Source organism: Sus scrofa, chromosome 1 (assembly GCF_054392235.1).
Source record: "Sus scrofa isolate SSC_HxYL_T2T_F1_AM1 chromosome 1, Sscrofa_HxYL_maternal_Yorkshire_Landrace_v2.0, whole genome shotgun sequence".
NCBI lineage: Eukaryota > Metazoa > Chordata > Mammalia > Artiodactyla > Suidae > Sus > Sus scrofa.
The window spans coordinates 13999837-14015453 of NC_139383.1; the positions used below are offsets into that span (position 1 = coordinate 13999837).

At 42.8% G+C, this 15617-nt stretch overlaps 1 protein-coding gene across 27 annotated transcripts in view; it reads left to right on the forward strand.

The window, feature by feature from the left end:
* Positions 1-15617, forward strand: part of SYNE1 (spectrin repeat containing nuclear envelope protein 1) — a 486694-nt gene that overhangs the window by 262784 nt on the left and 208293 nt on the right. For all 27 annotated transcript variants that reach the window (XR_014844515.1, XR_014844516.1, XR_014844517.1 and 24 more), the window contains 8 exons: positions 1412-1555; positions 2444-2608; positions 6471-6788; positions 8493-8648; positions 8801-8971; positions 10238-10564; positions 11720-11872; positions 12951-13118. Coding sequence is in view for 23 of the 27 variants with exons in the window: in XM_085023506.1 (XP_084879632.1) it covers positions 1412-1555; positions 2444-2608; positions 6471-6788; positions 8493-8648; positions 8801-8971; positions 10238-10564; positions 11720-11872; positions 12951-13118 (1602 nt within the window). In the remaining 4 variants the exon portion in view is untranslated. The remainder of the gene's footprint in view (positions 1-1411; positions 1556-2443; positions 2609-6470; positions 6789-8492; positions 8649-8800; positions 8972-10237; positions 10565-11719; positions 11873-12950; positions 13119-15617) is intronic.

Below are 15617 nucleotides of genomic sequence, written 5' to 3' on the forward strand. Positions count from 1 at the left end.
ATGCTGAGTAAAAGTTATTTGAATGACTAAATGACTTTACAGGCCCTAGGCCAAGTCACTTAACATTGCTGGGTCTTGTGTATGCATCTGAAAATTAATATACTCATAATTACCTACCTCATAGTATTGTATAATGATTTATTGTTTCATTAATTAAATGATTCATCTATTCAGTGAGTATTTATTGGGAATTTGCTACATGCGTGTCAGTTGTGCTGGATTCTAGGCAAACAAAACAGGCAAGGGCTGTGTTCTGGCACAGACACATACACTCATCTATGAATGCCTGAATAAATAAATAATGATAACTGGCGATGAGTGCTTTGAAGAAGAAAAAAACACACGCTGTGAGAGAGTCATGGGAACAGGGCTCATATGGATTGGCGTCTGGGGGAGGGGCAGGAAAGTCCTCTCTGAAACCGTAGACTTAGATGATGCCTGAAGGAATTTGGTGCAGAGGAAACAGTGTGGAGAGGAGTTGGGAAAAGAGCATTTCAGATGAAATATCTGCATGTCCAGAGTCCTCAAGTAGGGAGAGAACCTGGCTTGGATAAAAGGGACCTAAACAAAGGCCATATGTTGCTGGAACAGAGAATAAACTGGGGTGGGTACTGCCAGGTGAGCTGGCAGAGGTGGCTGGGGCCAGAGCATGCATTGCCATGAGGATGCCAGCCTGAGGATTTCCCACTTGATCCTCACAGCCTAGGAAGAGAATGTTTTAAGCTGGGACGGGACATGCTTTCCTTTAGAATCTTAAAATCTTTGATCATTCAGGCTGCTGTGTCAAGTGTGGACAAAGGAACTGGGCAGGAATTTGGAGCAGAGAATGTTCCTAGCAGGATATTGCAAGAGTCCAAGTAAAAGATGATAGCAGCAGGGGTGAGGGAGTTTGCAGGAGAAGGAGGACACATGTCAGAATATAATGAAGAGATAGAACTAACAGGACTTCCTCATGGATGGAGGGGCAGAGAGTAGGGAGAAAGGGTGACTCCAATGTTGTGACTGATGAGCTGGGTAGGAATGGTAGCCTTTGCTGTTCGAAAAAAGACTGAAGGGCAGAGTGGTTTGGTGGCGGCTTGAGAAGGATAGGAATGGAGTAGAGCTCAGGAGCCAATTTTTGGACAAATTAAGTTTGGAATCAGTTTCTCAGAGAAAGTTCTGGGCCAGATGTCAAACACACACACACACACACACACACACGCGCGCACACACACACACACACATCATGTATGTATACATATAAATATATATATGTACTTTTATATGGATGGATAGATTAATCTATCTGCCTACAGATGGATAGATAACCTGAGATCCCTTGTCAACTGTGCAGTAAAAATTTTAGTAGTATCAGTGATATGATGATGTATGTGGCAACTCCTTTAATTTTTTTTTTTTAATTTTACTCTAGCTATTAAATGAAGAAGTGCTGAGTCACAGCAGCTTGCTGGAGACCATTGAAGTCAAAGGAGCTGGCATGACGGAGCACTATGTCACCCAGTTAGAATTCCAGGACCTGCAGGAACGATACAACACAATCAGAGAGCGGGCCAAGGTACGGCTCGCAGAACCACTGAAAGAGGCGTGTTTGGAGCCATGCTTATTTAAAGCCTCACTGATTTGGGGGAGTGATAGACTCGTGAAAGCAGATAGAACAACAAAAGCAAAATGAGTTTTAACTCTTTGAATACCCCACTGGCAAAACCAAACAAAAACACGGAGTTCCCTTGTGGCACAGCAGATTAAGGGTCCAGCATTCTCACTGCTGTGGCTTGGGTCACTGCTGCGACACAGGTTGAATCCCTGACCTGGGAACTTCTGCATGCTGCAGGCACAGGCAAAAACAAACAACCAACCTCAATTATTGTTAGGATCACAATTATTGGAGGAAAATAATTATCAACTAAAACATCCTAGAAGTGTATCTATTTACGAAAAATTGGGGGCAGCTTCATAAGGAAAACTCATAAATGCCTTAATATGTCTGGTGATGAAAATTTTCCAAAGCAGGATATAATCACCAATAATATTTATCATTCTTTACTTACATCTCACATAGAAAATAAAATCACTTTTCAGAGCATACCCTATTTCATTAGACCAAGTACATGGACAATTAAATCCAGTGAGGGAGTTCCCATTGTGGCTCAGCGGCAACGAACCTGACTAGTGTCCATGAGGACGTGGGTTTGATGCCTGGCCCTGCTCAGTAGGTTCAGAATCAGGCATTGCCATGAGCTGCAGTGTAGGTCACGGATGGGGCTCAGATCTGGCACTGCTGTGGCTGTGGTGTAGGCCGGCAGCCGTAGCTCTGATTGAACCCTTAGCCTGGGAGCTTCCATATGCCGTGGGTGCGGCCCTAAAAAAAAAAAAAGAAAAGAGAAACTGCACGTAGTAATGTATTCTATATTCTGTAATCTTCTGTCTTAAATGCTAATAATAGGAAGCAGTAACCAAGTTTGAAAAACTGGTTCGCCTGCACCAAGAGTATCAGAGAGACCTGAAGGCCTTTGAAGCTTGGCTGGGCCAAGAGCAAGAAAAGCTTGAGCGATATTCAGTTCTTGAAGGCGATGCCCACACTCATGAAGCAACATTGCGGGATCTTCAGGTAAAGTCGTCTTTATCGTAAAACAAAGGAATTTTCATGCTGAACATGGAACTATTATTTTAAGCAATGGGAGGTTACTGTGACCTTAAATCCTGTAAATAGTTGATACGTACTCAGTGAAACCCTAGTAAGTTACGATCAAGGGCATTCTGGGACCTCTGCGGTATGTACTTGTCAAGATCATTGGTAGGCAGAGTTCCCTAGTGGCACAGCAGGTTAAGGACCTGATGTTACTGCTGTGGCCCAGGTCACAGCTGTGGCAAGGGTTTGATCCCTGGCCCCAGAAATTCCTCTTGCTGTAGGCATAGCCAAAGGGGGAAAAAATGATCATTTATTTGGTAGGCAGTTACCAGAAGTGGGACTTGAGGAATTTGTTCAGCTGCTACGGTGGCCTCTAGCAGGAGTGGCTAATGGTCTGATTTCTGGTGCTGACTGGCCCACCTACCTGTTGCTTCCTAAAGGATTGAATTAGATGTGGGGTATAGCTGGCAGAAGACGGTAGGATGTGACACGTCTTGAGTCAAATTGGTGACACCATCTTAGGCCATATGGTTTTAACCCAAATCTGCCACGTGGCTGAGGAGATAGGTCCAGGGTTGGAGCCCTAGAAGAAGGACTTCAAGGAGCTAGAAGAGCGCTGGTGCCCAGGCAAGTGGTCTGTGATTCAGGGCAAGTTGGCAGTCCTCGTGGGGAAAGTGGTCCTATCCCAATTACTTCTTTGCTCATTTAGTGTTTACTGAACACCGAATGCAGTGCAGATGCTTGGCCAGCTACTGCACATAAAGATGATTAAAATATTATTCCTGCCTGCAAGGAACTTGTCATCTAAAGAAATGCAGATCCACTGATAGGTCATTCCAAGGAATGTTATAAGATCAATAATAGAGCATTTCAAGGCATCTTATGGGAGCATGAAGGAAAGCTCTTAATCTTACCTAGAGAGATAGGTAAGGGTCAGAGGGTGCCCTAGTAGGGGCGCTAGGCACACCAGAGAATGAAGAAAAGCCAACGAGACAACTCTATGTCCTGCCACCTGCGTGCTGGAATTTACTGAACGCTGACAGCCCTCGTTAGAATTGGTTCAGGATTGGACCGATGTTCCTCCAGCTCACACAAGGTGGAAACGCAGGCCTGAGATGGTCATTGCTGGCCTATACCATTTCCAGCTATTTCCTTAGGTCTCAGAAGGTATTGAGTAATGACAGGAGGGCAAGGTCAGGGTCAGGAAGTTTAGACTCTGATTCCTGGGGAGACCTGACCCTGGGTGACCTTGGGCAGGAGAGGACCTCTCTGACTCAGTTTCCTCCAAAGAGTCGTTCTGAGAAAGGATTAAATGAGATGGGAGAACAATCTTACTTAAAATCTATTCATGAAATAAGTATATAGGAGAAAGGGTCATAATTTTGTGAGCTTGTTTAAGGATCTCATCCGTTCTCTTTTAAAATAGCAGGATACCCCGGTGTGCTAGGTTTAGCGGTTGTAATTTATTTTAGCAGAATCGACTTTGTTTTCTGTCCCTAATCCCTCCCAGCACTTCAGTCCAGACTTCCTGGGCAAGCAGGTGCCAAGCTCTCTGGGCTTCTGTGCAGGAACCGGGCCAATAAGTCGCTTGTCACCAGCAGATGTTTCTCCTGTTCCAGTGAGAAGAAAGTGCCTCACATCCATCAACATGACTGTGGCCCAAACCCAAACCTAACTCCAACCTCAGGTTTCACCGTGTTATTAACTCTTATTGGCATTGTCTTATTTGGAGTCACCACAGATGTAATAAAGGAGGGAAGCTGCTAGAGGCAAAAACTGCTGGTGACAAATTGTGACATTCCAACTGCATAGCGGAACGACCTCAGGATCCTATTTCAACAGTGGAACGATCACGCCTAGTGATCTGGAAATCAGCCAGGAGTTTGTACCAAATTTGCAGATTATTTTGTATTTACTGAAGGCCTAATTTGGATCTTGGAACACATCTATTGTGAAGATATTGAACCAATATTTCCCCCTCAGAAGAAATGCTTGAAATGGGGGATATATAAGATGTTAGTTTATACCCTGGTGATTTGTGTCATAGTGAAAACTACTATAAACAAGGGAAAGGGGATATATTGAGAAGATTAATTAGGGCAGGGATCAGGAGACTATAGCCCAGAGCCACCATGCCTCTATTTTAAATAAAGTCTTATTGGACTTTATTTAATCCAATAAGACTGTGCCTCTGTGTAGTGTCTGTGACGGCTTTGGCTCCACGATGGCAGGGTTATGTTTTAAAGTAGTTGCAGCAGAGACTGTGTGGCCCACAAAGCCTAACATAGTTACAATCCAGCCCTTGACAGAAAGTTTGCCAACTCCTGAATTAAGGAAAGAGACTGTACAAAAATAACTTTAAAAGGAGTTCCCGCTGTGGCTCAGTGAGCCAAGAACCCAGCATGGTCTCCCTGAGGATGCAGGTTTGATCTCTGGCCTCGCTCAGTGGGTTAAGGATCTGGTGTTGCCACAAGCAATGGTATAGGCTGCAGCTACATCTCCAGTTTGACCCCTGGCCTAGGAATTTCCATGTGTCTTCTTGTGGCCATTTTTTTAAATTAATTTTTTACCATATACATTGTTCTTTTCTATTTATAGCACATAGCTGAGGAAAAGTGTATCCAGTAGTTTGAACCATATGAGATCACTAATTTCATAGGTCAAAGTGGTCAGATAACAGCATATGTCATTGGTATTAAAGATTTTAAAATAGTATTGTATTCTCACTAAATCTGTTGGTGCTTTTAACATTCTTGGTGGCATTTGACTTGGCCCCTTTCAGGTTTAGATGCTAGATCAACACATTTTGGTTTGTTTGAAATTAGAAGTACAAGTATATAACATTGTTTTGCCAACATTTTAAAGATATGAACTTTTCTTCCTATAAAAATCATGTAGGCTCTTAAGACTTGGTTCATACTGAATTTGTAGGCTAAACTTCTAGAGCTTATGTTTTGGAGGAAGGAAATATATGTGCATCTGGGAGTACCTGGTAGGCAGGTGTGATAATTCAGACTTCCAGGTTTGTATGCCCTGTACTCTCCAGGGCCAGCTCGTTGTCATCACATCCCCTAGAAGAGCTTTGGCAAAGGATCCCTTCTTAGCAAAAAGAAGGCCCATTGTTCTTTTCTCAGCCACAAGTGTAACATGGATCCCACTCCATGTCATAGCAAAAAGGCTTAGGCTCTGTCAATAGATTAGAAGCCATAAAAAGCTTAGGTTATTATATTAAACAGTAACCTTTTGTTTGTTTGTTTTGCTTGGTTTTGTTTTTTTTAGGGCTGCACTGGAGGCATATGGGAGTTGCCAGGCTAGGGGTCACATTGGAGATACAGCTGCCAGCCTATGCCACAGTCACAGCAACACAGGATCTGAGCTGCATCTGCAACCTACACCACAGCTCACGGCAACGCCAGATCCTTAGCCCACTGAGCGAGGCCAGGAATCAAACCTGCATCCTCATGGATCCTAGTCGGGTTTGTTAACGGCTGAGCCACAAAGGGAACTCCAAACAGTAACCTTTTAAATCACAGTGTTTTTGCCTGTAAGCTGACAAGGTAAATTTCAGAAATTGTTTCTAAAATGATTGCGAAAAAGATTTCTCTTTGTGTGCATGTGTGTGTGTGCATTTTGATTATTTTAATTGGAAATATTCCAGAATTTCTCTCCTGACTAGGGAAACAACATCCAGCGTGAGGCATATGCATTTTTTGCATAAGTTGGAATCAAATGGTTCTTTTCTGATGTGAAGTTCAAGAGGGCACAGTTGGCTTGAGTGAGACATGATCCCCGTGCAGGTATGAAATATGAATGAACTGACAGCCACACTTTGGCCCTTCAGGAGCTCCAGGTGCACTGCGCAGAGGGACAGGCCCTGTTGAATTCAGTACTGCACAGCCGAGAGGAAGTGATACCTTCGGGCATCCCCCAGACGGAGGACCGGGCTCTGGAGTCGCTGCGGCAGGACTGGCAGGCTTACCAGCAGAGGCTGTCTGAGACCCGAACCCAGTTCAACAACATAGTCAATAAGCTGAGACTGATGGAGCAGAAGTTTCAGCACGTAGATGAGTGGCTAAAAATCCTGGAGGAGAAAGTGAGTCTCCAGACTGGACGTCAGTCTACCCGGGCCGCCAAGGAGATACAGTTACATCAGATGAAGGTACGTACGGCTAGCGTAACACCCCGGTCTTTGTCACAGCAGCAGTTGCCCTGCGTAATTTGTGTTTTTAAAATATTTAGTAACTGTTTGTCCAGGGTTTAGATTTTGCAAAATCTCTTTATGCTGGCCAAGAAATTTGATGTCAGTTATAATGGAGGGAGTTCCCCAGTGGCTCAGCAGGTTAAGAATCCGGCATTGTCAGTGCTGTGGCTTTGGTCACGGCTCTGGTGCAGGTTCAATCTCTGGTTTGGGAACTTCCATATGCCACGGCTGAGGCCAAAAATAAATAAATAAATTACAATGCAGCATTCTTCTCCTAGTAATCATTTATTAGAATCCTAAGGTTGTCTATCTTAAGAAAATATAGTTCAATGGAGCATTTTATATTTCCATCCCTTGTCTTACTATCTTGCTTTGTAAAGCTATGTGAATGCTAGTGTTGCAATAACTTAAATTTATGGTCCTGATTTGAAATTGCTCCAATATGCCACGCTGATATAGTACTGGATGATTTATTTTATTCTCGTTTTCATGCAAATTCTATGCATATGATCAAAATAATGCTTAGGGCTTGGGAATTTCTTTTCCCTATTCATCTGTTTTAAAAATTTATCTAAGTACAGGAGTTCCCGTCGTGGCGCAGTGGTTAACGAATCCGACTAGGAACCATGAGGTTGCGGGTTCGGTCCCTGCCCTTGCTCAGTGGGTTAAGGATCCGGCGTTGCCATGAACTGTGGTGTAGGTTGCAGGCACGGCTCAGATCCCACATTGCTGTGGCTCTGGCGTAGGTGGGTGGCTACAGCTCCGATTCGACCCCTAGCCTGGGAACCTCCATATGCCGCGGGAGCGGCCCAAAGAAATAGCAAAAAGACAAAAAAAAATTTTATCTAAGTACAACACAAGATATAAAAAATATATATCATATATTGGAGTTCCTGTTGTGGCTCAGCAAGTTAAGAACCTGACATGGTGTCCCTAAGATATGGGTGTGATCCCTGGCTCGGTGGGTTAAGGATCTGGCTTTGCTGCAAGCTGTGGTGTAAGTCGCAGATGCTGCTCACATCTGATGTTGTTGTGGTAGTTTAGGCTGGCAGCTGCAGCTCCAATTTGACCCCAAGCCTGGGAACTTCCATGTGCCGAAGGTGCAGCCTTAAAAAATTACACACACACACACACACACACACACACAAACACACATATAAGCACTCAAACTTGTGCAGTGCACAGTTTTTATCATGTTATTGTAAAATAAGTTTTCATAAAGTTTCTATATGACACATTTTCAAGCTTATATCACAGAAGAAATATGTACTTTTTTGTTTTTGTTTTTGTTTTTTTTTGTTTTTTAGGGCTGCACTCGTGGCACATGGAGGTTCCCAGGCTAGGGGTCCAATCAGAGCTACGGCTGCTGGCGTACACCACAGCCACAGCAACATCAGATCCGAACCACATCTGTGACCTACACCACAGCTCATGGCAATGTGAGATCCTTAACCCACTGAGTGAGGCCAGGGATCGAACCTGCATCCTCGTGGATACTAGTCGGATTCGTTTCCACTGCGCCACGACGAAAGCACCAAGAAATATTCTAAAGATAAACTGAAATCATCTTCTAGTAAGGATATATGTATGTTTCTATATATATTTTTCTTTCTCAAGAATCCCTAAGATCCAGCTTTTCCCTCCAATACTGTGTCATTTCAGAAGTGGCATGAAGAAGTCACTGCTTACAGAGATGAAGTGGAGGACGTGGGGGCCAGAGCACAGGAGATCCTGGACGAGAGTCACGTGAGCAGCCGCATGGGCTGCCAGGCCACCCAGCTGACCTCCAGATACCAAGCCCTTCTCCTCCAAGTGCTGGTGAGTAGCCACCCCTGCTCATCACAGGCCGGCCAAAGTCACAAGCCAGGTGTTCCTCTTCTCACTCACTTCTGCTGCAGCTCCGCGTTTGTCAAGAAAGCCACTGGCACAGGTCTTTCGTTCATGGTCCAATTTTGTTTTTTCTTTCAAAGGAACACATCACATTCCTGGAGGAAGAGATCCAGAGTTTGGAGGAATCAGAATTATCCTTAAGTTCCTATTCTGATTGGTACAGCTCTACTCACAAAAACTTCAAAAACGTGGCTGCCAAAATTGATAAAGTCGACAAAGTGATGATGGGGAAAAAAATGAAGACACTGGAGGTGGGCATGCACATATCAGGCTCGTGTCAGCCCTCCTTCTTTCACTGAGCTGTTCTCATCTCCCATGTTGAACAGGGAGCACATGTGTTCGTCCCTGCCCAGGGGGCCTGTGATCCTTGGCTCATCATTTCACTCGAAATTCCAAGTGGAAATTCCACAGTGGGTTGAGGATCTAGCTTGTCTCTGTGGAGGCAGTCTCCAGCCTGGCACAGTGGGTTAAGGATCCAGCGTTGCTGCAACTGTGGTGTCCACCACAGCTCTGGCTTGGATTGGAGCCCTGGCCTGGGAACTTCTGTATGCTGTGAGGGGTGGCTGAAAAAGAAAAGAAAAGATTTTAAAATAAATTCCAAGTTATTATCTCTTTAAGCCAAAGACTGGCTGTCATTTACCTGTGCTGTGACATCATCTCAGTGATTCACATGTGACTACTCACAAAAGCCTTAACTAAATTCCAGTTTGATGCTTAAATGTTAAAATATAAAAGGAGTTCCTGTTGTGGCTCAGGGGAAACTTATCTGAGTAGTATCCATGAGGACGCAGGTTTGATCCCTGGCCTCGCTCAGTGGGTTTAAGATCCGGCATTGCCATGAGCTGTGGTGTAGGTTGCAGATGCAGCTTGGATCCTGAGTTGCTGTGCCTGTGGTGTAGGCTGGCGACTACAGCTCCCATTTGACCCCTCGCCTAGGAACCTCCATATGCCACAGGTTCGGCCCTAAAAAGACTAAAAAAAAAAAAAAAGAAAAGAAAAGAAAAAAGTTATCTCAAATTCATGGCAGTTTGCATTAATAGAGTTTTAACTCAGGTCTATTGGAATACTGTTAAGAATAAGAGAAACATCAAGTTGCTTCTTAAGTCTCTGATTTGGAAATGATATAGGTTTTTAAAAAACCTATACTGATATATAAAGAGGACTCCTGATTGATGACAGCCAAATCTGGTTATAAACTTCAAAAACATATTTTAAGAGGAAATTCTGACTCAGAAATGAGACATGGGAGTTCTCATCATGGCTCAGTGGTAACGAACCTGACGAGGATCCATGAGGACTCAGGTTCGATCCCTGGCCTCGCTCAGTGGGTTAAGGATCTGACATTGCTGTGGCTGTGGCGTCGGCCAGTGACTACAGCTCTGATTCAACCCCTAGCCTGGGAACCTGCATATGCCACAGTGCAGCCCTAAAAAGACAAAAAAAAAAAAAAAAAGAAAGAAAGAAAGAAAGATATCATGCCAACTCTGTATTCCCTTCCCATTCACTCTCTTTCTCAGGGTTTGCTAAAAGACATGGAGAAAGGCCACGGTTTGCTGAAATCAGCCCGAGAAAAAGGAGAGAGAGCTCTTAAATACTTGGAAGATGGTGAGGCAGAGGCCTTAAAAAAAGAGATCCACAACCACGTGGAGCAATTGAAGGAACTGACCAGCACTGTCCGGAAGGAGCACCTGACCCTGGAAAAAGGCCTGCATTTAACGAAGGAATTCTCAGACAAATACAAAGCACTAACTCAGTGGCTAGCAGAATACCGGGAAATCCTGCACATTCCTGAAGAACCCAAAATGGAATTATATGAGAAGAAAGCTCAACTATCTAAATACAAGGTAGCGTGTTGTCACTAAGGGACAGATGTGGGAGGAGGTCACATAGGATTAAATGGGAAGGATGTGATTCCTGGCGTGTGTCACCCTGAGTGGGTGCTGGAAAACGTTCTCAGCACGCCTGCACTGCTGGTGGTGGGCAGTGTAGATTTATTGGCTAGATGCACTGTAGTAGACTTATTTTTCCATTCCAGACTCCTATTTGTCTGATATTTAAAGATTGTATCAATAAATGGAAATCTACTCTGGCAGTGTAATCCAGGCACATGGCTCCTCTAGACCACTCTCCCCTGGCCTCTGGATCTCACATCTTACAGATTTTATCATTTCGTGTAGAGTCTTTCCTTCATCTTTTGGTACCCAAGGCCTAAAAACTGACCTGTGGTAAATTCAAACTGAGACATCATATTTCTAAGAAAATAAATTGAATTAACCAACTGGTTAAACCTCTTAGAAATTAATTTTTGAAAGAACAAATGGCAGTGTGGCTATCAATATACATGATATAGATGTAAGTATCTTCTTGCTGAAATTAGTGAAACAATTATTGAAGTGTATATGTGGAATAGCTTGTTTTCTAAATTTGACCCAAATTATTTAGCGATAGTCTTTTGAAAATGATGGTGGGATGGCTTACCTAGAAGCTTTTCCCGTTAGAAGTTTTTCCTCCTCCAGCCAATGTGTCTGTGTATATATATATAGCATTTTTAGCCCCTCACAGCAAGGCTGCAGCTGGAATTCATCTCTCCAACTTTATATTCAGCCCAGATATTGATTTTGTGACTCAAGATCAAAAGATAGTACCTTGCTTCCTTCATTTTGTATTAAGGATTTTTGGGGGTTTTTTGCCTTTGCTGAAAAGAGTGAGGTGGAAGCCATGAACTGTGTTAAATTTAGCCAAATGTAATTCTTTTCCCTACTCCTTTCTGCACTGGTGAAGGGCTATTCGATGTGCTACTTTGATTGTGTAGTTAATACCTGCATTAGTCATAAAAAGGTAATCTCTATTGCTTTACACTTACAGATTTAAAAAGCATATGTCAGGTCTTTATTTGAAGTAGATCATCTCGTAGGTGCCAATGTATGTGGATATATTTGCCTTGATCACATAGATGAGCTGGCGCTTGTATTTTTGTTTTTTTTTCTTTGTGTTTAAAGTCACTTCAGCAAACAGTACTGTCCCATGAACCATCAGTAAAATCAGTGAGAGAGAAAGGCGAAGCCCTTCTGGAACTGGTGCAGGATGTTACTTTAAAGGACAAGATAGATCAGCTCCAGAGTGATTACCAGGACCTCTGCAGTGCAGGAAAGGTAAGAAGAGATCAGAAAGTCAATAAAAAATGTGTTTATTTGTCACAGAGGGGGTCCCGACTACTTTTTAATCTATCTGCAAATTTTAAGGACTGATATCAGTCAATTATTTTTCCTTTTACTCAAATGGGTGTTCAAAATGGCATAAAGAGGAGTTTCCATTGTGGCTCAGCAGGTTAAGAACCTGACCAGTATCCATGAGGATGTGGGTTTGATCCCTGGCCTTGCTCAGTGGGTTCAGGATCTAGCCTTGACACAAGTTGCAGTGTAGGTCGCAGATGTGGCTCGGATCCGGTGTTGCTACGGCTGTGGTGTAGGTCTGCAGCTGCAGCTCCAATTCAATCCCTAGCCCAAGAACTTCCACAGGCCTGGCCCTAAAAATAAAAATAAAAATAAAAATAAAAATAAATAAATACATAAAATGGTGTATCAACTCTTATTTTGTTGGATTTTTTGTTTCTGGTTCCTAGTCATTTTCTGATGTGTGTAATTCTGCCTACCCCATGAGTTGCCCTGGGCTTTGGAAAATACGAAAGTTTTATGGCTGAGTAATATGACGTTGTGTCATGCCACTTGCAGCAACATGGGTGGAACTAGAGGTGATCATACTAATGACATTAGACGGAGAAAGACAGCTGTGAGATCACTGACATGTGGAATCTAAAAAAAATGAAAAAAAATGAATGAGCTTAATTACAAAACAGAAATAGGTTCACAGAGAATACAAACTTGTAGTTGCCAAAGGGGCTAATGGGGGGTGGAGGAGACAAATGAGGGGTTTGGGATTAACATATACATACCAGGCAAACAACAGGGACCTGCTGTATAGCACAGGGACCTATAGTCAATATCTTGTAATAACCTATAAAGGCAAAGAGTCTGAAAAAGAATATACATATATACGTATAACTGAATCACTTTGCTCTACACTTGAAATGAACACAGCATTGTAAAGTAACTGTATCTCAGTAAAAACAAATAAATACATGTGTTGTCTAAACAAAAAAAATATGTATATAAAAGTTTTAAATAGATGTTTGGCTGGAAAATCCCTTGTAACGGGTGCTTGGTTTCACAGGCGCATGTCTGCAGTCTGGAGGCGAAGGTCAGAGACCACGAAGATTACAACGGGGAGCTCCAAGAAGTGGAGAAGTGGCTGCTGCAGATGTCGGGTAGGCTGGTGGCGCCCGACCTCATGGAGACCAGCAGTCTAGAGACAATCACCCAGCAGCTGGCCCACCACAAGGTACGCCTGGTCTCCAAGGAGCCAAAGGATGCATTGTGGCTCCAACAGGCACACCGATGTGTGTGCACGCATGCCCATCTCTGGACTCTAATAACTATACTTAAAGAATCAGGTTTGAAGAGGTTCCCATTGTGTCTCAGCGGTAACAAACCTGACTTGTATCCATGAGGATGCGGGTTCAATCACTGGCTTCGCTCAGTGGGTTAAGGATCCAGCATTGCCTTGAGCTGTGGTGTAGATCACAGACATGGCTTGGATCCTGCATTGCTATGGCTGTGGTGTAGACTGGCAGCTGCAGCTCCAGTTAGACTTCTAGTCTGGGAGCTTCCATGTGCCGCAGGTGCGGCCCCCCCCAAAAAAAGAAGAATCAGGTTTTAGTATCAAGGATGCCTGATAATTGAGAACAGTTGAATTTAACCTTGAAGTGACCCAACAACAGCTGAATCCTGGCCTTCACTTTTTGAACACATTTTAGGATTTTCCCCATCTAATAGCTTTTTTTTATTGCAGAATATCATCTCTAAGGAGTAAATTATCAAAGTGAGATTATCTTTATTTTAGAAACAAACAGCCAAAGATAGGCTACAGAAACAGTCATCAGAGAGTCTGGATTCTAGTCAGACTCTCTTCTTCCTAGTTGGGGGGACTCGGCCTCTCTGAGCCTCTTTTCTCTCTCTCTCTCTTTTTTTTTTTTTTTTTTTGGTCTTTTGCTTTTTCTAGGGCTGCTGCCACGGCATATGGAGGTTCCCAGGCTAGGGGTCTAACTGGAGCTGTAGCCGCCGGCCTACACCACAGCCACAGCAATGCCAGATCCCCAACCTACTGAGTAAGGCCAGGGATCAAACCCGAAACCTCATGGTTCCTACTTGGATTTGTTAACCACTGAGCCACAACGGGAACCCCAGCCTCTTTTTTCTCCTTTTCAAAAAATGATGATACCAGCTCCGTCACAATGCTGTTGTGGCCATCATGGGAGATAATGTATATGAGAGTATTTTGTAACCTGCAAAAGTACAATACTGATATGAAGTGTTCTTATCTTTATATTTAATATGTATTTTTGGAGTTCCCTGGTGACGTAGTGGGTTAGGATATGGTGCAGGTTCAATCCCTGGACCAGGAACTTCCTCATGCCGCAGGCCCAGCCAAAAGGAAAAAAAAAAAAATAGGTATTTTTGGTAATTATATGTGACAGATGACAGATGTCATATGGTCACAGTTTTATGGAGCAATTTTGATGTGCTTAATGGGAAACTGAATTTTAGCATGATATGGTCATTATCTAGCAGTATGTGTCTAAGGAAAACCCATAAACCACTCCTGGCTTCAGTAATCCTATTTGTAGAGAAAATTTTGTTTAGCAACTATGAACAGAAAATAACTATGTGATAGAGTCTTTTGACACCGAGGAAGTACCCTCCATAACCTCATGATGTAGTGTTTCTGTTCTGGCTCGAAAGACAAAAAGGTTCTTTTTCAATATGGCATATATAATAACTGTTAACCCAGCATCATTGGGAAAAAAGTGGTGGATCCTGAGCTGCTGGAGGCCCACCATGTTTTCCTTAGTTATATTGATATGTGCCAACCCAGGAAACCTGAGTTGGAATGCATCACTGGTCATTGGCATCGAGGAGCCGTCAGGAAATTAGAACGTGATTTGAAAAAGCTGATTCCTCCTCTGTAAGTGACCTCTGGGAAAGGTTGCTGGAGACCACCTGCGGGCACAGTGATGTACATGAGCTGGAGTCAGGCAGAGCCGTGACCTTGAACATGTTTTATAACCTCTCTGTGCTTCAGTCTCCTCATCTGTAAAACAACGATAACAATAATAATACACATTTATCAGGGCTCCTATACGGTCCCTGGACCATAGCAGGTGCTTACTAAACAGTTTGTGGTAAGTATTGTTTTTATCAATGTAAATATTATTAGATGTAAACTAGATATTGCATAACTTAATTAGACATCAGATGATTCCATAAGTCAGATATCATGGTATTATGTAAATTAAAAATTAGTAAATCAGATTAAATAGTATCAAGATTATTTTCAATATGAATTATACCAGGATTTTAATTTATAGAGTTGAAAAATGTATGCACATCCTTACCACAGAGCAGATCTCTAAGATCAGTCATGAATTCATTTGTCTTTGATTTTTTTTAAGATTTTTGTTTTTTCTATTAGAGTTGATTTACAATGTTCTGTCTGTCAGTTTCTGCTACAGCAAAGTGACCCATATACATACACACTCTCTCTCATTTTATCCTCCATCGTGTTCCAGCACAAATGACTACATGCAGTTGCCTGTGCTGTAGAGCAGGGCCTCATTGCTTACATCATTTCTGTGTCACTTAATCCATTAAATTCATCAATTCTTCTCATTGGAGTATCCCTGAAAATACACTTTTTTTTTTTTAATTTGCTGGTATGGTATCCAAGACAAATTGCAAAACTCTTCTAAAAAACATATTAGACAGTGAAATGACTGATCTT